We start from the raw sequence: 22,917 nt of genomic DNA, 5'->3' as shown, positions 1-22,917 counted from the left end.
TATTAAGAATTGTAATTACATGCCATTGTTGAACAATTGTAGAAAAAGTGGGCCTTTTCGTGGTGGTGGTGGTGGTGGTGGTGGTGCTGGTGCCACAACACTGTAAGTCCTCACAGTTACTTTTGGTGGGTGTAGTAATGGGCCCTGCTGTGAAATATTAGTTTAAGAATTGTAATTACATGTCCCTGTTGAACAGGGGCAGAAAAATTGGGCATTTGTTGGTGGTGGTACTGGTGTCACAACACTGTAAGCCCTCACAGTTACTGTTGGTGGGAGCAGGAATGAGCCCTGCTGCAAAGTATTGCATCAAAAATTGTAATTACACGCCCCTGTTAAACAGGGGCGGAAAAATTGGGCCTTAGGCACTGGTGCTGGTGACACAACACTGCAACCCCTCACAGATACTCTAGTTGGAGCGCAAGAATGAGCCCTGCTGCAAGGTACTGCATCAAAAATTGTAATTACACGCCCCTGTTAAACAGGGGCAGAAAAATTGGGCCTTAGCCACTGGTGGCGGTGCCCAGAACCAAAAATGTTCTTACAAGCTATCAGAATTATCATATCAGAAGAGGATAGTCACTCAGCATCAGCATAGGCAGTCTTGAAGGGGTCTGACTTTAAAAAAAAAAAAATAATTTGGTTACATCAGCATCAGGTGCTTGGCAGATGTGGCGATCCAAGACTCATTCATTTATGAAGGTCAGTCGATCGACCGAGTCGGTGGACAGGCGGACCCTGTGATCGGTTACAAAGCCTCCAGCAGCACTGAATGTGCGTTCCGAAAGAACGCTGGATGCAGGACAGGCCAGTAGCTCAATTGCATACTGTGCAAGCTCAGGCCAGTGATCCATCCTCAAGACCCAGTAACCCAGAGGATTTTCGGTGGGAAAGGTGTCCAGGTCTGATCTTGCCCCTAGGTATTCCTGCACCATGTAAAACAGACGCTGGCGATGGTTGCTGGAACCGATCATACCTTGGGGCTGCGGACTAAAAAATTGTCTGAACACATCGGTCAGACAGCCACCTTCTCCACTGCGCCTTCTTTGACTAACGAAGCCTCAGCAACACGTTGTCCAGGACCAGGATTTTGTAACCTCCCAGTCTCTGGGAACGCGTTGCACAGACCTTTCTGCAAGGCCTCCCGAATATGTTTCATCCTCTGCTCCCTCTGCGACGACAAGGTAAGGTCCGCAACCTTACCCTTGTAACGTGGATCAAGGAGGGTTGCCAGCCAGTAATGATCCCTCTCCTTGATAGCACGAATACGAGGATCCTTCCACAGGCTTTGCAGGATCAGGGAGGCCATGCAGCGTTTGCTGAGGTATTCGGTGCGGAGTCCTCTGGGTCACTGAGGACAGGATCCGCAGCCACCTCCTCCCAGTCACGTACAAGTCCATGTGTTTCTTGGGACTGTAATTGATCCCTTGAAGACTGCTGCTGATGCTGAGTGCTAGGCTCCACCTACATGCTGACACAATCCTCCTCCTCGTCCTCTTCCTGTGTGATAGGCGGACCAGCAGGAACACTGTCTGGATAAAGGGGGCCTTGAGAGGTAAGGAAGTCCTCCTCTTGCTCCCTCTGTTCTGCCTCAAGGGCCCTGTCCATTATTCCACACAGCGTGTGCTCCAACAGGTGGACAAGAGGGACAGTGTCACTGATGCATGCACTGTCACTGCTCACCACCCTTGTGGCCTCCTAAAATGTTGACAGGACAGTGCATGCATCCCTGATCATGGCCCACTGGCGTGGGAAAAAAAACAAGCTCCCCTGACCTTGTCCTGGTTCCATATTGGCACAGATACTCATTGATGGCCCTCTGCTGCTTGTGCAGCCGCTGCAGCATGGCCAACGTAGAGTTCCACCTGGTGGGCATGTCACAGATTAGGCGGTTCTTGGGCATGTTGTATTCCTTTTGGAGATCAGCCAGCCGAGCACTAGCATTATATGACAGAGTTTCCTGGCCTGCTTCAGGACATCCTGTAAGCCCGGGTACCTGCCCAAGAACCGCTGCACCACCATGTTAAGGACGTGAGCTAAACAGGGCACATGGGTCAGTTGTCCCATTTGGAGGGTGGAGAGAAGTTTGGTGCCATTGTCCCCAACCACCATTCCTGGCTTAAACTGGCGTGGCGTCAACCACCTCTGAGCCTGCCCCTGCAAAGCTGACAGAACCTCTGCCCCAGTGTGGCTCCTGTCCCCCAAGCACACCAGCTCAAGCACCGCATGGCATCTTTTTGCCTGCGTACTTGCGTAGCCCCTTGAACGCCTATGGAGCACCGCTGGTTCAGAGGACAAAGCACAGGAAGAGGCCATGGAGAACGAAGAAGAGGAGGGGTGAAGGAGAGAGGTGTGTCACAACCAGTAGTAGCATTTTGGAGGCGTGGTGGCAGAACAACCTCCAACACTACTGTACCTTGTCCTGCACCCTTCCCAGCTGCCAGCAGAGTCACCCAATGCGCCGTGAAAGATAGGTAACGCATTCAAGGCACCCAGTGCCAGAGGCAGCAAATCAACCCCAAAACATCATTGAACCTCCAATATATTTTACTGTAGGTACTGTGTTCTTTTCTTTGTAGGCCTCATTCTGTTTTCGGTAAACAGTAGAATGATGTGCTTTACCAAAAAGCTCTATCTTGGTCTCATCTGTCCACAAGACGTTTTCCCAGAAGGGAAACTGTAGTCTTACTTTTTTATGTCTCTGTGTCAGAAGTGGGGTCCTCCTGGGTCTCCTGCCATAGCGTTTCATTTCATTTAAATGTCGACGGATAGTTTGCGCTGACACTGATGCTCCCTGAGCCTGCAGGACAGCTTGAATTTCTTTGGAACTTGTTTGGGGCTGCTTATCCACCATCCGGACTATCCTGCGTTGCAACCTTTTATCAATTTTTCTCTTCCATCCATGCTCAGAGAGATTAGCTACAGTGCCATGGGTTGCAAACTTCTTGATAATGTTGCGCACTGTGGACAAAGGCAAATCTAGATCTCTGGAGATGGACTTGTAACCTTGAGATTTTTGATATTTCTCCACAATTTTGGTTCTCAAGTCCTCAGACAGTTCTCTTCTCCTCTTTCTGTTGTCCATGCTTAGTGTGGCACACACAAACACACAATGCAAAGACTAAGTGAATGTCTCTCCTTTTTATCTGCTTTCAGGTGTGATTTTTATATTGCCCACACCTGTTACTTGCCCCAGGTGAGTTTAAAGGAGCATCACATGTTTGAAACAATCTTATTTATCCACAATTTTGAAAGGGTGCCAAGAATTTTGACCAGCCCATTTTTGGAGTTTTGTGTGACATTATGTCCAATCTGCTTTTTTTTCCTCCCTTTTTTTGTTTTGTTCCAATACACACAAAGGGAATAAACATGTATAGCAAAACAAGTGTTACTGCAATACTTTTCTGTGAGAAATACTTGATTATCTGGAAAAAATTCTGGGGTGCCAACAATTTCAGCCATGACTGTATATATATACACAACACCTGGGATGCATATATATACTGCATACACTGTAACTGCAGCTAACTGACTCGCCTGCCTGCTCTATCTATCTCAAATGAAATGACACTGTCTCTCTCTGCCTGCTCTTTCTAACTCAAATGAAATGACACTGTCTCTCTCTCTATCTCTCTCCGCCGCCGCAATACACTACACAAGGCCGCCACACAGGTGGCCTTATATAGCGTGGGGTGTGTACTAAACCCCCTGAGACATAATTGGCCAATACCACCCTGGCTTTGTCCAATTATGGCTCTCTGTTCTTACCGCGCTGTGATTGGCCAAAGCATGTGGGCCAATCATTTGCCAGCAATGCACTGCGATGCCGCAGTGAATTATGGGCCAATGGCGCGTCACTCGAATTTGGCGCGAACGGCCCATAATGTTCGCAATTCGGCGAACAGACGATATTCGAGTCGAACATGGGTTCGACTCGAACTCTAAGCTCATCCCTAATGGTGACGACTTCAAACCATGCAGATCTGAGCAAGTGAAGAAGTGATTAAGTCAAGGGCACCACCCCACAGGTAAAAGGCTTACCAGAATACATGAACCCTAGAGAACTTACGTTCAATAGGTCAAAAAGGCTTGCCTGGTGGAACCACAATGTAATTTGGGCGATCCTATGGACTTCAGGATGCTGTGCCAGAGATGACAAAACACCAGCAGGATAGAGAGAATCTAAAGGAAAGGTAGTCGACTTCCTAGTGGGTTGTCACATAGAAATGATGGTCCAGGGAATCCCAAATAGATGTAGAAGGGTTGTGTCATATAATAGAAGAAAAAAACGGCCACATAGCCAGTAGTGTATTTAGGTTTTGTGCTGCCCTAGGCCTGACTAAACTTCTGCACCTCCTAATTTAAATATGACCCACCCCTTCCTGTCAAGGCCACACCCCGTTTTTTTAAGACCCGCCCTGAATTGTTTTGGGGGGTGGGTTGACACTAGTTCTGAGGGCCCTGGGGGTGGGCAATGGATTCCCTTAATTTGCATAATTTTTCTCTCACTTCCTGTTTGGCTATGGGGCAGGAAGTGAAGGGAAATCTCTGCAATTAAAAAATAAACTGAGAGGGGCTATAACCCTCCCTTACTCTATTCAAAATGAAAAAAAAAAAATGTTGATTATAGTTCTACATTAAAGGGGAGGTTCACCCTAAAAAACACTTTCTCTAATTACACTGGCCCCCCACATTACAATACGATTATGCCTGTTATGTTTTTTTTGATGCTGTACATACCTTCGTACAGCTATTCACCCCTGGCTTCGGGGTTGCGAGTCCCGCGGGAGTGGGGGTTCCTCACATGCTGGTGATTGACATTTTGACAAAAAAACAGCTCCCCCCCGTCGCGTAAGCCGTGTCAGATTGGCGAAAGGAGCCGAACGGCGATGCGCAGGCGCAGTATAGCGCCGACTCGCCGTTCGGCTCCTTTCGCCAGTCGTGACGCAGCTTACGCGACGGGGGGAGCTGTTTTTTTATCAAAACGTCAATCACCAGCATGTGAGGAACGTCCAGTCCCGCGGGACTCACAACCCCGAAGCCAGGGGTGAATAGCTGTACGAAGGTATGTACAGCATCAAAAAAAACATAACAGGCATAATCGTATTGTAATGTGGGGGGCCAGTGTAATTAGAGAAAGTGTTTTTTAGGGTGAACCTCCCCTTTAAGCACAAATTTCTGATAATTTCATTGAGAGGACTAAGAAAATATAACCATGCCAATTGTGCAACAGAAACATAGCAGAGTGAGGAAGGTTTGTGGTCCAGGATGATAGGGCAGTCAAAATTAGAAGCGCCCCCCCCCCCCCACACACACACAGTTGCGGAATCCCGGGCGGAAGCAGAGCGGCCGACGTATGGGGGCGCTAGACTAATTTGCCTAACAGTAGTAGTGTAAGCCGGCGGGGACTCTTTTTGTGCTGCCCCCTGCAAAGTGCTGCCCTAGGCCTGGGCCTTGTTGGCCGAAGCCAGGATACAGTGTTGCTCATAGCGTAACTCTATATTACATATTCTAAAGTTTAATGAAGTCAGAACACTTACATTTGTGATGATATTCAAGCACTTTGTATAAAATGTAGCAACAATGGAGTGCTCCGCGATCGGCGGCTCTCCTGATGGGGGGTCTGTGCTGATTGTTTATCAGAGCAGCCCCCCCCCCCCCCGCGGATGCCCACCCAGGGCCACCAGGGATGGACACCACACAGAACCAGCAGGTATGCCACCCGGGGTATGCCATTCAGTGCCCAGACAGCAGCCAATCAGTGCCCATCTGCAATGCGTGCCAGTGCCACCAGTGATGTCTATCAGTGCAATATATCAGTGCCGCCTATCAGTGCCACCCATAAGTACCCATTAGTGCAGCCTTTCAGTGCCCACCAGTGCCACCTATGAGTGCCCATTGTCAGTGGCCATCAGTGCCACTTCATCAGTGCCGCCTTATCAGTGCCCATCAGTGCAGCTTATCAGTGTAGTGAAGGAGAAAACTTACTTATTTACAAAATTGTACAGAAACAAAGAAAACCTTTTTTTTTTGGGGGGGGGGGGCTTTTTTTATTAGTTTAGCAAAAAATAAAAACCGCAGAGGTGATCACATACCACTAAAAGAAAGCTCTGTTTCTGGGAACGAAACTATAAAAAATGATTCTGGGTACAGTGTAGCATGACCGTGCAATCGACATTTAAATAGTGACAGTGCTGAAAGCTGAAAAATGGCTTGGGCAGGAAGGGGTGTAAGTGCCTGGTATCAAAGTGGTTAAACATGAGCAAACAAACAAAAAGTTAAAGCGGTGGTTCCCCTAAAAATAACATTTTAACATTGCTTTTCCCAAATAAATTACGATTAGAATCGGCCGGTTTTATTAAAAAAAAAAGGTCCGTACATACCGTTTGTTATATTCGTTCCCACCGCCACTTCCGGGTACGATGCTGGCGGTGGGCGTTCCTAATTGATGGACAGGCATCCGACCGACGCATACATCGCGTCACGAGATGCCGAAAGAAGCCGAACGTCGGTGCGCATGCGCCGTATAGAGCCGCACCGACGTTCGGCTTCTTTCGGCATCTCGTGAGGCGATGTATGCGTCGGTCGGATGCCTGTCCATCAATTAGGAACGCCCACCGCCAGCATCGTACCCGGAAGTGGTGGTGGGAACGAATATAACAAACGGTATGTACAAACCTTTTTTTTTTAATAAAACCGGCCGATTCTAATCGTAATTTATTTGGGAAAAGCAATGTTAAAATTTTATTTTTAGGGGAACCACCGCTTTAAATAAATCTGTCTCTGGCAGCGAAAGGGTTAAAGGCAGGTATTCTGCGGAGGCTGGCCCCGGGTTGGGTGATCTAGGCGGAGCCAATGGGGAACCGAAAGTAAAGTAAAGTGCGCTGCTTGTCCAGCAGAAGAGAAAGTCGAGGGTACTGTCCTGCCACAGACCCTCCCCCCAAAGTCGAGGAAAAGTCAATGCAGACGGCACGGACAGTGGAGGACACAGCAGGGTAAGGAGAGAGCAGCTGGGGACTGTCTGCACAGCTGCACATAGGAAAGTTTAGAAGCGGTGTGCGGAGACGTTTCAGTGTCCTGGGCAGCACACGTGACAGCGTGTAGGATGGCATGAGGAGCACATTGAAGTCACGTCATCTGTTAATAGCAAACAGGAAAACTGGCCTTGTAAAAGCTTCCGAAGGCATTTTAGATACACGTACACAATAACTAGGCTGTGTATGGAACATGTCACTGGAACAGCATGCGATGTTTGTGTAGACTTTACTCCTCGATGACAGTGTCAGTGTGATGGGCGATCGGTGTATTAATAATTACAAGCTCGCATTTTGCATACGCTAATATTGGACCGTTCGGGGTTAATCGGCTGTTGCTAGGTAGATAGTTCTGTTAATAAAGGCGGAGTTTGAGTTTTATTTCCTGTGCTGTCAGCTACGAATAGCGTTAGTTCTATTCATTTCAGTACTCGAAACATAGATGAAAATAATGTGTTCCGTAGCTTCTTGTCTTCGGAAATATCCCATTGCTTGGCTGTAGGCTCGGAGAACGAGATTCAATACTAAACGGAAGAAAAGTCTTCAAGAAAATGGCGCTCGGGACGTAGGCGTGGTTAAGGAAGTTTGCCCTCTGGCGGTTGAGCAGCATGACTCCGGCTGAGGGGTGTTTCCGTTAGTAGTTTAGTTGGCGTGCTTGTAGTTGGTGTAGCGCTGTAGGAAGGGCTGTTAGATGTGAATTTTATCCATTTATTTTCTGAGCTGCTACTACCCGGTGTTCTGCAGTGTTCCCTTCGTATTCGGGCTTGGGTGGGGAAGCCGGGGCTCTAATGAACTGAACCTGGAAACAGACTTGAGAGGGTGTAAAATCTCGCTGCAAGTCCATCCAAAGTGATACTGAGAAAACTTTGTTATATGTTTGGATGAATGTGACATCAAAGGCTTTAAAGAAACAGAATTGCTGACGCTTCTTCCACCTTGTTTACTGAACAGACTGTGCTGATCATTATGATCTCTATCGGAAGAAGTCACGGATCTGTCTCATTCTAAATTGTGGTTACTTGGAGCAAAGCTGTGATCTTGGTTTATGTTATTATTAAAATGTCCTCTAAAAAGTCTGCAAAAAAAAAGCGATCTCGTGGCCCGAAGACTGAGGGTACGCCCGCAGAAAAAGTAGTATTTGGCTTATTGAGTGAGCTGCTTTCAAGAGGTGTAGAACATGGAGCCTATAAATGGTGTCTACAAAAGAATGCTGACCCCAAAAGAACTGTGTTTGTTAGCTGTGTTCCGGCAGAAATGCCTGATGGAGTAATATGTGCTATTATGGCTAGAACATTGAATCGGGGCCTTGTAGAAATTGTTGATGCTGTGAAATCTGCTGACAGTGTTTACCAATCTCTGCTTGTACAAGCTGAAGGGGACATTGACAGCGAAGCCTGCCAAACCCTTATCCGTTGTGAAGATTGTCCATTGGGGTATTGGATAATGATAACTCCATTAGAAGAAAGTAATATAGAACTGTCATCTGTAGAAGTGGACCTGCCATCTGTGAATGAGGGCCCCCCACCCCGGCCAAAGGTGTCTACAGATAAGACCATGTTCTCAAAGGACCCCCCTGTTCTTACCAAGGAGCCGCCAGCTGTAAAACGGCTTTCAGAAAAAAAGGAATTTTGTTCTGCAGAGGAGCCACCAAAAAGGGGAGGTTTGCAATCGGCAATGGCACCATCTAAGCAAGCCAAAATGTTACCAGGTGCAATGGAACCATTACAAGCGAGGGAGCCACCACTTATTGAAAAAGAACCTCCATTACAAGAATTGACTACAAAGGAACTTTCTTTGCTGGAAAAGGGTCTGCCATCTATGAGGAAGCCTTCTTCAGCAACAAAAATGCCTTTAGTTTGCCAGCAGCTTCCTCCACCATCAAAGGTTTTGCCAGCTGCAAAGTTATTACCAGCGGTAAAGGAACAAAACGCAGAAAGGAACGCTTTGCCATGTGAAAAGGAAGAAAAGCAACTAAATGTTCCGATACCTTCGGTGATTAAAGTCATCCTACCTGCAAAGGATTCCCTTCCCTCAGCAAAGGTTTCTTCACCTATAAAAGGGGTGAAGATGATAAATGAGAGTGAGAAGTACCACCAAACTGTTCAAAATGAAACCGATGGTTTAGTGAAGCTTCCAACTAGAGAAAACTTTGATACAGTAATTCCTAACCCAAGTCCTATCATACATTTTGGGACCCAAGATATAATTAAGTTTCCAGTTACCAAGCTGCCAAATGCAACATATGATCCAGTTTGGGGAGGTGAGATAGTGTTACAAGCATTTTAAACATTCTGTATTACAAGTGTGGAGACAAATTCTGTGGTCTTTGTAAGGTGATGAGTTTTTTTTATTTTTTTTCGTTTATTTGATCAACATTCTCTTAACCTCCCTGGCGGTATGAATTTTTCCGAAAAAGGTGCTGAAAGCGGTACCATTATTTGCAAGGAAATTTGGCGTTTTATACTGTAGGTCTGTAATTCTTAGTAATAACTCACTTAAATCTGACCAAACAAGAGACTTAAAGCGGGAGTTCACCCATTTAAAAAAAAAAAAAAAATCTCCCCTTAGCTTCCTGCTCGTTCGGTCTAGGGGAATCGGCTATTTATATTAAAATATGTGCAGTACTTACCCGTTTTCGAGCTGCATCTTCTTCCGTCGCTTCCGGGTATGGGTCTTCGGGAGCGGGCGTTCCTTCTTGAGTGACAGCCTTCCGAGAGGCTTCCGACGGTCGCATCCATCGCGTCACTCGTAGCCGAAAGAAGCCGAACGTCGGTGCGGCTCTATACTGCGCCTGCGCACCGACGTTCGGCTTCTTTCGGAAAATCGTGACGCGATGGATGCGACCGTCGGAAGCCTCTCGGAAACCTGTCAATCAAGAAGGAACGCCCATTCCCGAAGCCCATACCCGGAAGCGACGGAGAGGATGCGTCTCGTAAACGGGTAAGTACTGCACATATTTTAAAATAAATAGCCGATTCCCCTAGTAATAACGAGCAGGAATCTAAGGGGGAAAAGTGCCCTCTAAGGGTGAACCCCCGCTTTAAAGGCATCCCGGGTATGACATTTTTTTAAAAACAAAATTATTAATGATAATAAATAATTATAACAAGTAATAATATAATTATAATAAAAAATATTCAATAATGTAATCAACTCAAGATCACTGAAATTTGCTCAGTTGCAGAATTGTCGCTGTCATTACTTTTTATTTTTTTATGACGAATTTCCCCACAAATCGCTATCGCACAATTCTGCAAGTGATTATAATTTATTATCGCTGTTTTCTAGCTGCTCTAAAACCATTTTTGACATTCAGGCTAGGTTCACACTGCTGCGAGTTCAAAATCGCGATTTTACCGCGATTTCGCGGCTGCGGTTTTGCCGCGATTTAAGAGACATTTGTGCAGGGTTCGGGGCTCGAAATCGCAAAAAGTAGTACAGAAACTACTTTTTGAAATCGGTGCAGCGCCGCAGATGCGGTGTCGCACCGTTTAGGACGGTGCCATTGCCGGAAAATGCCGCCGATTTGACATGTGAAATCGCATCTCAAATCGTACCCAGTGTGAACCTGGGCAAAGCTTTTGGTTGCTATGGACAATCTACAGTTTGCAGGCAGAAAGAACCGTTTTTATTATATAAAAGTACATGTAGGGCACTGGGCAGACCACTAGGGACAAGGGGGGGGTGTATTTTTTACATGCAGTACTGTAATCTATAAGATTACAGTATACTGTATGTAATGTGTTTGTTTGCGTTTTTGAATTTGGCGCCGTTCTCCGCTCCCGTGCATCATAACGTCGCAGGGAATGGAAATCGGCGGCACAGGAGGACACTGTGTGAATCGAGCGAGGTCCCGCTCGCTCACACAGCGCGGTGGCATCGCTGGATCCAGGGACAAGGTAATTAACTTTGTCTGCTGCTGCAGCGAGGCAAGCCCGAGTCTATCTCGGGGGTTACCACTTTTGGTATAAAAATCTCACCCCAAATCAGACTCGGGAATACCGCTAGGAGGGTTAATACTATGCTCTTTTAATTCGGTGCATATATGTCTATTTTTCTGATGTTATTTTAAAAGATGATGCTTTAAAATATTATCATAACAATGTCAGGATTTTTCTGCATGTGGGCCAACAGTTGATAGCTGGTACAGGATAATATGTTCCACTGTATTTCTTTTAGATACCGATTAAAACATGGATTCACTTATTTTATATTCTGAGCCTGGGCATCTAAGTATTCAGCTTTGCAATTAAATGTTTAACATGAGTACCATATCATGATATGAAGAAAAAGACTACTGTTCTTTTGGTTCGATAGGTGCTATATTTAAAATAAAAAATAAAAAGCTTTCTACGTTTTTTTTTTTTTCCCTATGTTTTCACACCACCTCCCAGCGCTACTCGGCTCTCTCCTCCCTGGCTGATATCAGTGGGAGCTATTGACCCTGCCGGCTGAAGCTGTCAGATGGGGAGAGGAGAGAGCCAAGGAGTCGGATGATCGTCGGGAGGTGCTGTGAAAACAGGTTGAAATCATCAGCCTCCTTTATTTCATATAGAGAGATCTCTCTCTAGCTTGGCTGTACTTCTATGAATCACAAGAGTGAAATTTGTTTTTAACTCCTGTGACCCGTTTTCAGTAGAGTGGGCTAAAGTCCACTCTCTGCTGACGTCACAGAAGTCAGTCCTGGCACCGCGTCTAAGCGTCGGTCTGGATACGCCAGGTGCCTGCAACAACACCTGGCTCGGCCTCTTAGCGAGCCACTGACTACTTAAGCCGGATGCCCCCCTCCACAGCTCAGCGCTCCAGTGAGGGAGCAGAGAGCTGTTATTGACAGTCAGCAGCTCTCTGCTCGGGGAGCTGCTACAACCGAGCAATCGGTGTTCGATTTCTCAGTTCTCAGTGCAGAGGTGCCGGGGACAGATGCAGCACTTAGGTAAGTATAAATCAGGAAAAAACAAACCCATACTTCTTTTAAGTCAAGTCATGTATTATTGAATGTACTGATTAGTCTTCATATGAACAGTGTTTAGCACCGCTGCCTGGCAGCACTAGGGTCATCAGTTTGAAACTCGAGCACGGCACTACTTGTCTGGAGTTTTCATGGTCTCCCACATGCCAAAGTCATGCTGGTAGGTTAACGTGGCTCTAAATGCTCAAGTGGTTTTATGCATGAAGGTAAAAAACATCAGGGCCCCCAGCCACCCTGAAAATTTAAGCTCCACCTCGATCCAGCCTTATTGGCTGAGACGGCAGCGGGAGCCATTGGCTCTTGGTGTTGTCAATCACAGCCATTAAGCCAATGAGGAGAGAGAGAGAGGACATGCAGAGCGGCGGCTTTGGAACAAGGCTGCAGGGTGACTCTATAGCAAGCTGTTGGCTCTGGGAGCACTTGGCAAGAGGATCAGGGCTGCTCTGTGCAAAACCACTGCACAGAGCAGGTGAGTATGACTTGTAAAAAAAAAAAAAAAACTTGCCTTTTAATATCACTTTTAATTGCCTTCTGTCTAAATTGGCCCTAGTATATGTATGAATGTGAGGTAAGAACCTCCTTGGATTGTAAGCTTTTTGAGGGCAGGGACTGATGTGAATGTACAATATGTATGTTAAAGCGGTGGTTCACCCTAAAAACGACTTTCCACTATTACACTGCCCCCCCGCATTACAATACGATTATGCCTTTATTTATTTTTTTTGCCGTCGCGTAAGCAGCGTCACGATTGGCGGAAGGAGCCGAACGGCGAGTCGGCGCTATACTGTGCCTGCGCATCGCCGTTCGCCTCCTTTCGCCAGTCGTGACGCGGCTTACGCGACGGGGGGGAGGTCATTTTTTAGTCAAAACGTCAATCACCGCCATGTTAGGAACGCCCACTCCCGCGGGACTCGCAACCCGGAGGACACGGGTGAATAGCTGTACCCAGGTATGTACAGCAGCAAAAAAAAAATTAAAGGCATAATTGTATTGTAATGCGGGGGGGGCAGTGTAATAGTGGAAAGTCGTTTTTAGGGTGAACCACCGCTTTTAAGTGCTGCGTAAATTGCCAGCTCTATATAAGTAATTATGAATACAAATGTTTTGCTCTATCAAATTTAAAGCATTTGTTAACCCCTAAAAAAAAAAATAGTTTCTTTAACCATTTCACTGCCAAGACCTAATTTCTCCCTCTCCTATAAGCTTATATCAGAATTTTTCTGTAGACTGCTGAACAATTCTATAACTCTACAACCCGCTGATCAGAGTTATTAACCCTAAATTTGTCTGCCCCACTCCACCTCTCGCCGCTCCTTTTCATCTTAAGCTGCCCCCCCTCTCCTTTTACTATCCCCTTCACAGATTTGCCTGCTCAGTGGGGGGATCTGTCTGCTGATCCCCGCTGAGCAGGCGGATGATGGATCCGTGTCCGCTCCGCTGATGAAAAACGGACACAGCTCGCTATTCTCTATAGGGCGGTTGGATAGAAATGGACCGCCTGTCCAGTTCCACTGGATACCATCAGATCTGCTTGATGGTTGGAGAATGGGACCCCAATCCCTCATTTACATCATCTCCATAGAGAAAAATGGGTGGTCCGATTGGTCCTACCTAAAAAAAAAAAAAAAAATATGGACAGGCAGATCTGATCGGTGTGCTTGTGTGAAAGCGGCCTAAGGCCTTGTTTACACAGGGCATACACAGCGTACCTTTATGGGGACGCACAGGTGTTCCCTGCATCTCTGTGCACTTGTGCAGGCAGTCCCATTGATGTCATTTGGGATGTAGCACCTGCACGAACAGAGCTGTTGCTACCAATTTTACACCCATGCAAATCCCTGAGCTCACTGTCTGCGTTTGGGGTCATGTACCCACACGGATGTCAGATTGGAAATAGCGGCTGTGCCTGTGCAGCCATGCATCCCAATTTACATAAATGGGACTGCCTGTACGGGGATACATGGAACACCTGTGCATTCCCTTGTGGGTAAACATGGCGCTCCATGGGCGTACACTTTAGTATGCCACATGTGACCGATGCTTTAGTAGCAACTTAGCAGGAATTTTCTAATTTAAGTTTATGTGCACTATTAATTATTTTAGTGTATTTTTAACAAAAATATTGTTTTGATAAACGTGTGCAAATATCGTGCTGCCTCAAAAATAAGGCTGAAACAACTAATCGATTATGAAATTAATCGATTTATAATTTTCATAATCGATTAATTGGCCAGTAACCTAATGGGTTTAAAAAAACAAAAATTAGCCCTTTTATAGTACAAAAAAGCAAATTGCTACTGTAAATATTACTTTTAAAAAAATGAACCCCTTACAGTAGCGATTTACTCTTTTTGTATTTATTTATTTTTTTTTTTTTTTAACCCCATTATGTTACTAAACATCTCAGGCCAGGGTTTTTTGGTGCTTTTTGCAGAAACACACTACAGTTCATTTACATGTTTTCCATTGGGACACGTTCACATACATTATTTTTTTTCAGCTGCTGCGTATTTGGAAAGGGACGGGGACTTTTTAATGCAAAACGGTGCTATTTTTTTTTTGGTTCGATATACTTCAATGGAGAAGCTGCAGAAAAGCATGTAATGCGTTTTTGCGGCAATCTGTGTTTTATAATCTGCCCAACAACAAATTGGCCCAAAAATGTTTACAATGCAATTTTTTTTTTTTAAGGTTATTATACGATTAATCGAAACAATAATCGGCCAACTAATCGATTATGAAAATAATCTTTAGATGCAGCCCTACTTAAAACATATTTTTTTTTTTTATTCTACTGTCCATGTGCTTTCAGAAAATGTATGGTTTGGGGCGTCTTTTACAAATTTTGAAAGCTGTAAGTGAAAAAGGAAAACCTCTTTCTCTTTCGTGCCATGGACGGACACGGCTTCCTTAAATCTTGACATTTGGGTTATGTTCCTTCTATTAGGAGAGGACTAGGCAGACATGTTGGATATATAAAAACATGTAGATATATCCAAGTTGAACAGCCCCGCAGGGGGGGGGCGGTCCCTCTGGTCATAACCCCTCACCCTACACTCAGCTAATTTTTTTTTTTATTTTTTTTTTCTGCCTAGTGTAGAAGGACCTGGCTCCCTAAGGGCCCATGGTCCTGGAGAAGTTTTTTACTTTTATTTTGTTTTTATTATTTGATCCTGAGATCTACTATCAACTGCCGGCTGGGTGACAGGCTGGATAATATAGATCCTTGTAGTCTCCCCAGTCTGGCCATCGAGCATGAGCAGGCCTTAGCTACACGCTGGGTCGGCCACGACATACTCCAGGGGTATGGCTGTGAGCTATATGCTCCGGGGCCCACATATGAATGGGCTACTGTTTTTTTAGTCACAGTGGGCAGTAGCTGGCAGCCACTCCGTACTGCTCGGTTTGGGTCTGTCAGGAACGCGTTCAGCAGTCTTCAAGGACGGGTAAGTCGATTCCCCCTGTCTTGGCAGGATGGAATAGCTGGGCATTCCTGGGGTGGTCGATTAGGGGGTCTCTAGTCCTCCCTTTCCTCTCTCGCCATCCATCCCTCCTCCCCATGCTATGCTGGGCCTGCTGATGTACCTCACCGAGGGGGGCTCTGGGACCTGGCTGGGGGCTGCCAGGGGTGCCCGGGTCCGCTCTGGTGTAGGTGGTCTGCTTTTTGGGGGGGCCCTGTCGGGTACCCAGTGTTTTCTTGGCCCTTATTTTTTACCTCTGTGCGATCGGCGCCATTTTCCCGCGGCCGCGCTGTTATTATATCTAATACAGCAGTCGGACATTTTCTCGTAGCTTGCGCCCTTTTTTTCTGAGGTAACCGGGGGCCATCTTTTTGAGGCCTTTTTCACGTTTGTTTGGCCTCTAGCCCTACTTTTCTATTCTGAACTGCGCGAACGTCAGATCACCTCTGAGACACTCCAGGCACACACTGTGCAGGGGTTAGAGCGGACAGTAGCGCTGAGGCAGTGCCTGGTACAGGGTGGTGAGTCCTCTGGGAATACCCCTTGGTCTGTGCAGCTAGGAGGGTGGGCATTTTTGTACCTTGACTTGGTCCCTGAGTGTCTGTCAGGTGTGTGGGTCAGCATGGCGTCAGAAGGCCCCAGACATTCCTGTGTTGGCAACCGGTGCCCCGTCACCTGCGGTACCTATGGATGCTTTGTGGGCGGGCAGTCCTGGAATCACTTGTTGCCGGGGTGGAGGTGGTATGCGGGGAAAAGGGGGGGGGTAAAAAAACTCACTCGGGCCTGGCTGTTAATAGTTAGTCAGGTTGAAAAAAAACACAAGTCCATCCAGTTCAACCTCAAAAAATAAACAAACAAAATAAAAAACACAGTACAATCCCATGCACCCAACTCCATACCCACAGTTGATCCAGAGGAAGGCAAAAAACCCCAGCAGAGCATGATCCAATTTGCTACAGCAGGGGAAACAATTCCTTCCTGATCCCCCGAGAGGCAATCGGATTTACCCTGGATCAACTTTACCTACAAATCTTGGTACTCAGTTATTTTATGTACATTTTAGGAAAGTATCCAGGCCTTTCTTAAAGCAATCTACTGAGCTGGCCAGAACCACCTCTGGAGGGAGTCTGTTCCACATTTTCACAGCTCTTACTGTGAAAAAACCTTTCCGTATTTGGAGGTGAAATCTGTGAAACGGGACCCCTGCTCTGAAGCGCCAGATTATGCGGACCAGGACCATTCAAACAGTGAGGGAGACTCTGTGTCCGGGTCAGTGCAGGAGAAGGCGATTGTTGGATCAGTTATCACCGCAGTGCGGGAAACCCTCAAGCTGAAGGATGCATTTGGGGCTTCAACTGTGGTGTCAGTCCCTTTTGGGTCCCTCAAGCCGACTCGCACTACTAAGGTGTTTCCTTATGTATCTTATTTTGATAAGTTTATAGACAAGGAATGGGATTGACCGCAGAGGACTTTTTCGGTCCCAAAACGCATGGCGGACCCTTACCCTTTTGAGGACCCCCGGTCTCAAGGTTGAACAAGGTAACCACAACCAGTGGGTTTGCAAAGTGGTTTCATCAGGGTACAAGATAGTTTCTTTCTTGTTTACCAAACAGATTTTTTTTTTCCCTCAAACCATCATCGTCTTCCGGCTCGACGGGGCGCCCTATTGGGGGCGGTACAGGACCTGCTGAGATGCGGGGTAATAGTACCAGTGCCACTGCCGGAAAGGTTTCAAGGATTCTACTCCAATCTGTTTGTAGTCCCAAAGGACGGGGTCCGTCCAATCCTGAACCTCAAGACCCTCAACTCCTTTGTAAAAGTACGAAGGGTCAGGATGTAATCAGTTCGCTCTGTGGTCGCTGCACTCCGTCCGGGGGATTTTCTGGTGTCCTTGGACATGAAGGACGCATACTTGCATGTCCCCATATATGTCGGGCATCAAAGATTCCTGCGTTTTGCAGTTGGGGACGACCACTATCAATTTGTGGCTCTTTTGGCCTGGCATCGGCACCAAGGGTTTTCAACAAAGGTGCTCGCCCTGAATTCTGGCCTTGCTGAGAAAGCAAGGAATCGCTATTGTGGGCTATCTGGACGACCACCTTTTGAGAGCTGCTTCAAATTCAGAATTAAAGGAGGATGTGGCGGTTGCCAGTCAGACTCTTCAAGAATTTGGGTACTGAACCTCCAGAAGTCGGTTTTGGTGCCGACTCAGCGCCTAGAGGTACCTGGGCTTGATTCTGGACACCTCAGAGGCGAGAGTTTTTCTCCCGTTGTAGACTCCTTCAGATGGCGGTGAAGCTGTGGGCATCCCGCAGGTGGTCGTCGCTGCGCTTTTGCATGCGAGTCCTGGGTCTCATGGTAGCCTCCTTCGAGGCAATACTGTATGCTCAATTCCACACTTGAGTCTTGCAGGAGATCCTGTCCAAGTGGGACAAATCTCCGTAGTCCCTGGATTGTCAAATCCGGGAGAGCAAACTAGTCAGGACTTCCTGGTTTGGTGGCTGACATCTCTGGCCCTTCAGTCCAGAAAGTTGTTCCACAGAAAGTTGTTCCTTCCCTTTCACTGGACGGTGATCACGACGGACGCTAGCCTGACCGGTTGGGGGGGAGTTTGGGGTGTTCAGTCGACACAAGGATGCTGGACATAGGAAAAATCCTGAATGCCCATCAATGTACTGGAACTTCGGGCGATCAGGCAGTGCCTCTCCACATGGTCATAGAGGCTACAAGGGCCCTGTGGGATTTGAATCTGGTGCTCTATATTCTTCAGAAACCTAAAGAACATTAGAGATTCCTTCTTTTGACACTCTCTCAGAAGGTTGCCTTTCTGGTGGCCACTACTTCTGTCAGGGTTTCTGAGTTGGCGGCCTTGTCTTGCAAGTCCCCCTACTTAATCCTTCATAAGGATAAAGCGGTGCTACCACTGCAGCCTTCTTTTCTTCCGACGGTGGTTTCGGCTTTTCATTTGAATGAGGACATTGTATTTCCGTCCTTGTCCTCGGACGTCGCATCCCAAAGAGGTTGCGTTACACCCCATGTGCATGTACCACGTCTAAGGAATGTATTTGTCTGCTACGGCTCAGTTTCGGAGGTCAGACTCACTGTGTCGGTGACTGGTCCAAGGAAAGGCCTGGCAGTCTCGTCGGCCACCATTTCTCGGTGGATCAGACCGATTGTGATTCAGGCTTACACCCTTAAAGGGCGGGCGCTTCCCTTTCCTGTCATGGCGCATTCGACCAGGGCATTCGGTGCCTCTTGGGCTTTTCGACATCAAGCATCTGCCTCACAGGTGTGTAAGGCGGCGACCTGGTCGTCCGTTCACACTTTAACTAAATTTTACAAGGTTGATGCGCAGGCATCTGCAGATGTTTGCTTCGTCTGCAAGGTTTTGCAGGCGGCTGTGTAAGGTTGCAACTCCTCCGTTGAGGAGCTTTGTTTGGGGTGAATTTTGATTGCTGTTTCCACCCCTCATTTCTGACACTGCTTGGGAACGTCCCAAATGTCAAGATTTAAGGAAGCTGTGTCCGTTACTCACCGTAAAATCCTTTTCTCTGAAGTCCATGGATGGACACGGCACCCACCTTTCCTTTTTTAAGTTTGTACTGCTTTTGAACGAACTGAGCTGATGAGGGTTTGTGACCAGAAGGACTGCTCCCCCTGGGCAGGGCTGTTCAGCTTTGATAGAACTTCATGATTTTATATATCTAACATGTCTGCCTAGTCCTCTCGTAATAGACGGAACATACCCCAAATGTCAAGATTTAAGGAAGCTGTGTCCATCCATGGACTTCAGAGAAGAGGAGTACAAAAATCCTTTTTTTTTTTTTCTAAAACGTCTGCGAACCTCAGATTTTCACTATTTATCAAAAAGGTGCAATTTTAAAATGTACAAATATAGTTATTTATTCAATACAGGTTGCGCTTTTATATTGAGTAGGGATTTAGCAGGAATTTTGTAAAATTAGCTGTGTTTTTATTTAAAAATGGTTTTAGTGTATTTTTTGCAAATGATTTTGGTTTGATAAACATTTACGCAAACACTGCAGGGTCTAAAAAATTAATAGTATCTTTTTTTTATTCTACTGATCCTGTACTTTCAGAAAATATAGGGGTTGGGGGGGCGGGGGGGTCTTTGACAAATTCTGAAAGTTGTAAGTGGGGGAAAAAAAGGAAAAATTGCAAAAATGGTCTGGCCACCTGAGTGTACAAAATGGAGCACAGGGCCTGGCAGAGAAAGGGTTATCTGCTATAAAATCTTAGCTTCTCTGAACTTTACTAACTTGTGTCCCTGTTTAATGTAAAAATCCGCCGATCTGTACCTTTTTTGTATGAGCGAGGCTCCAGGCGCTCAGCTGATTGTCGGCTCTCTCTCTCTTCTCTCCCCGCTGACGTCAGCGGTATGGCTCGGCCGCGCCCACTGCAGCTGTGAGCCGGAGAGGAGTCGGCTATGCGCCCGGAGCAGAGCTTATATCAGTACAGATTGGCAGATTTTTTTTTACAGAACACAGGGGCACATCTTATTAAAGCGGAGCTCCACCCTATTTTTAAGCTTTTGCTTAATCTTATTGCAGCCACGAATTAAGTTAGAAACGGAAGTTTTTTTTTGTTTTTGTTTAAGGTACCTGTTCTTTTCATCTGTCTCTTTGCTTCCTGTCTGTGTAATCTGCGGGTAGTGCGTAATTTCCTTTGCCTGCACTGTCTCCTGGGAGCTTTTGTCATTGCTCCCAGGAGTCATTGCGGCGGCGGTGTTGCTCACCGCTTCACATGCCCACAAGCAAAATGGAAACCTTGTTACACTTATACTTAGAATTTCATACGTAATCGGACAGCAGATGATTTGAAGACCTGAACAGTGAGTACTCTTAAAATGGAATAAATTAATGACAAATAAAAAAAACGAATGCCCACGGGATATCCGCTTTAAGGTACAGAGGGGACAAGATGATTTCATAGAAGTGGGTTAACTACCGTATTTATCAGGGTATTGCGCGCTCCGGCGTATATTGCTCACCCCTAATGTTGACCTGACAACCTGTAAAAAAAAAAAAAAACATTTTATTACTTAGTTTTGGTGTCTTGCCCGGCGTCCTTGTCCGGTCCGGGGTCCGTCCTCGGTGTCCTCCCGGCTTCTCCCGCGCTGTCTCCGAGTCGAATTCCCGCGCTCAGTTTTAAACCTCCGCCGGCATATACTGAGCGCAGTACACTCGGGCACGTTCGGCCATGGTCGGCTTCTCACGCATAAACGTCACGGAGCGTGACCACGAGCGAAGCCGAGCCTGGCTGAATGTAGCGGAGTGTACTGCGCTCGGTATATGTCGGCGGAGGCTACAAACTGAGTGCGGGGAGCGGGTATCGGCGTATATCGTGCACCCACGATTTTGCCCTGATTTTCAGGGCAAAAAAGTGCGCGGTATACGCTGATAAATATGGCACTTGAATTGCTAGTGCTTCAAAGGTACATATCAATTAAGTAAAACCTAAATGCAGTGCTTTAAATAAATATGATTAATATCAACATGCGACGATAGATTAATTCATAGATCTCCAACAACAACTAAGCGCACACTGCAAAAACATTCCAACAAACAATGCTCGGTGCAAACAGTTCATAAAATTGGTATATGTGTCACCCAAATTCAATTAATTTGTTAATGTACACCTCTCCGCCCAACTGCACAAGCCACTTATCAATTGGTAAGACCTCAAAGATGGAGATCTGGCTGCACTTTTTATTTTTTGGGGAGATATCCCCACTGGGATGGATGACACACTCCAGGGCTCAGGAGCAGGGTTTCAAGAGCAATCCGCAAAGAAGCTCACGAATATATAAAAACGTGTAATATAGGGGGCCTATACCACGCTAAAAGTGAATAGTTTTCTATAAGAAAAAGCTGCGACACCTACAAACATGCGATACTCATGTAAAGTAAAAAAAAGGGGGGGGGGTAAAGGTCGTGCTAATAGTACACAGTGCATCAAAACCTGTATAATGCTATGAATCCATAGTGAAATGAATGGGTGATCATATAAATTGCATATACAAACAAAAATGAACCCGTGTACACACAATAAGAGAGCGCGATGTGCAAGGGAAAAAAAGAGTATTCCAGACAGTGCAGGGCTCCACAAAATCCGGGCGCCCAGTCGCAATTGCGACAAATTGTGACCTGGTGCCCAGGAAAGCTTAGGCCTGCAGAAGGCCGCAAAGCCGCGGCCTCAATTACGGGCGGCGCTAGGCCGTGTCTTTGCGGCCTTCACAGAAGGAAGCTTAGGCCTACAGAAGGCCGCAAAGCCGCCGCCTAAGCTTCCTTCTGTGATCTGGCGCCATCTTGTGGTGGCCGTTGGCATTACAAGTAGTTACACTACAAGTAGCAAAACAACAGTTCTAATGTGTTTTTCACTGCCATCTCCTTCCCTCTAATTGGAACCCCCCAAACATTATATATATTTTTTTATGCTAACACCCTAGAGAATCAAATGGCGGTTGTTGCAATACTTTGTCACACAGTATTTGCACAGCGGTCTTGCAAGCAAATTTTTTTGGGGGGAAAAAATACAATTTAAAAAAAAAATAAGACAACAGTAAAGTTAGCCCAATTTTTTTTTTTTTATATTGTGAAAGATAATGTTACGCCAAGTTAATTGATACCCAACATGTCATGCTTCAAAATTGCGTCCGCTTGTGGAATGGCGACAAACATTTACCCATTAAAATCTCCATAGGTAACGTTTAAAAAATTCTACAGGTTGCATGTTTTGAGTTACTTGAGGTCTAGGGCTAGAATTATTGCTCTCGCTCTACCAATCGCGGCGATGCCTCACATGTGTGGTTTAAATACCGTTTACATATGCGGGCGCTACTCGCATATGCCTTCGCTTCTGCGCGCTAGCTTGGCGGGACGGGGTGCGTTTTTTGCCTCCTAACTTTTTTTTTTTTTTAGCTGGCTCCTAGATTCCAAGCAAATTTGTCAAACCATGAGATCGTGTATTATCCTTAAAGCAACACTAAAGGCAATTTTTTGCCTCCACTGTGCAGCGAGCGAGCTCACATGGTGGAAAGCTTTTGTGAGCGCGCTCCCGTGATACAGCGGCGGGCATAGCCGCCGACTGTATCACTCGGCCCCGCCCCCCGGTGCACTGCGTCATCCGCTGTGATTTTTGGCTTCAGTGACCTCTGGTTGTTAAGGATCCATTCACATGGGTGATTAGCACAACTTGTGTATTTCTTTGCAATGACATGTTTATGGAAAGATCTGTGACTGCTCAGCCCAGTGCAGTGACAGGCTGAGGGCAGTTGATGCCATCCATGACAGATCGCATAGCCATTATTTACTTGCAGTGTTTGTGGCTGGATGCGGTTTGTGGCTGGATGCAGGCTAACTGCGCCCAGCCACCATCATCTGTCCCTGGCTGTGTGAACAGTCGCAGATAGCTGCAGACACTCAAGACAATGCAA

At 46.4% G+C, this 22,917-nt stretch overlaps 1 protein-coding gene across 2 annotated transcripts in view; it reads left to right on the top strand.

Annotated features, from left to right (window-relative positions):
* Positions 1-6,832: 6,832 nt before the first annotated feature.
* The window catches only part of ZC3H7B (zinc finger CCCH-type containing 7B), a 418,789-nt gene continuing 402,704 nt past the window's right edge, over positions 6,833-22,917 (top strand). Inside the window, exon 1 of one of the 2 annotated variants that reach the window (XM_040359565.1) lies at positions 6,833-6,992. Coding sequence is in view for 1 of the 2 variants with exons in the window: in XM_040359564.1 (XP_040215498.1) it covers positions 8,091-9,291 (1,201 nt within the window). In the remaining variant the exon portion in view is untranslated. The other variant, XM_040359564.1, reaches the window with a different exon arrangement.

The sequence above is a fragment of the Rana temporaria genome, chromosome 7 (genome assembly GCF_905171775.1).
Source record: "Rana temporaria chromosome 7, aRanTem1.1, whole genome shotgun sequence".
In the NCBI taxonomy this organism is placed as follows: Eukaryota; Metazoa; Chordata; class Amphibia; order Anura; family Ranidae; genus Rana; species Rana temporaria.
Note: the sequence above shows the minus strand (reverse complement) of the source record. Positions and strands in the feature narration are given on the sequence as shown.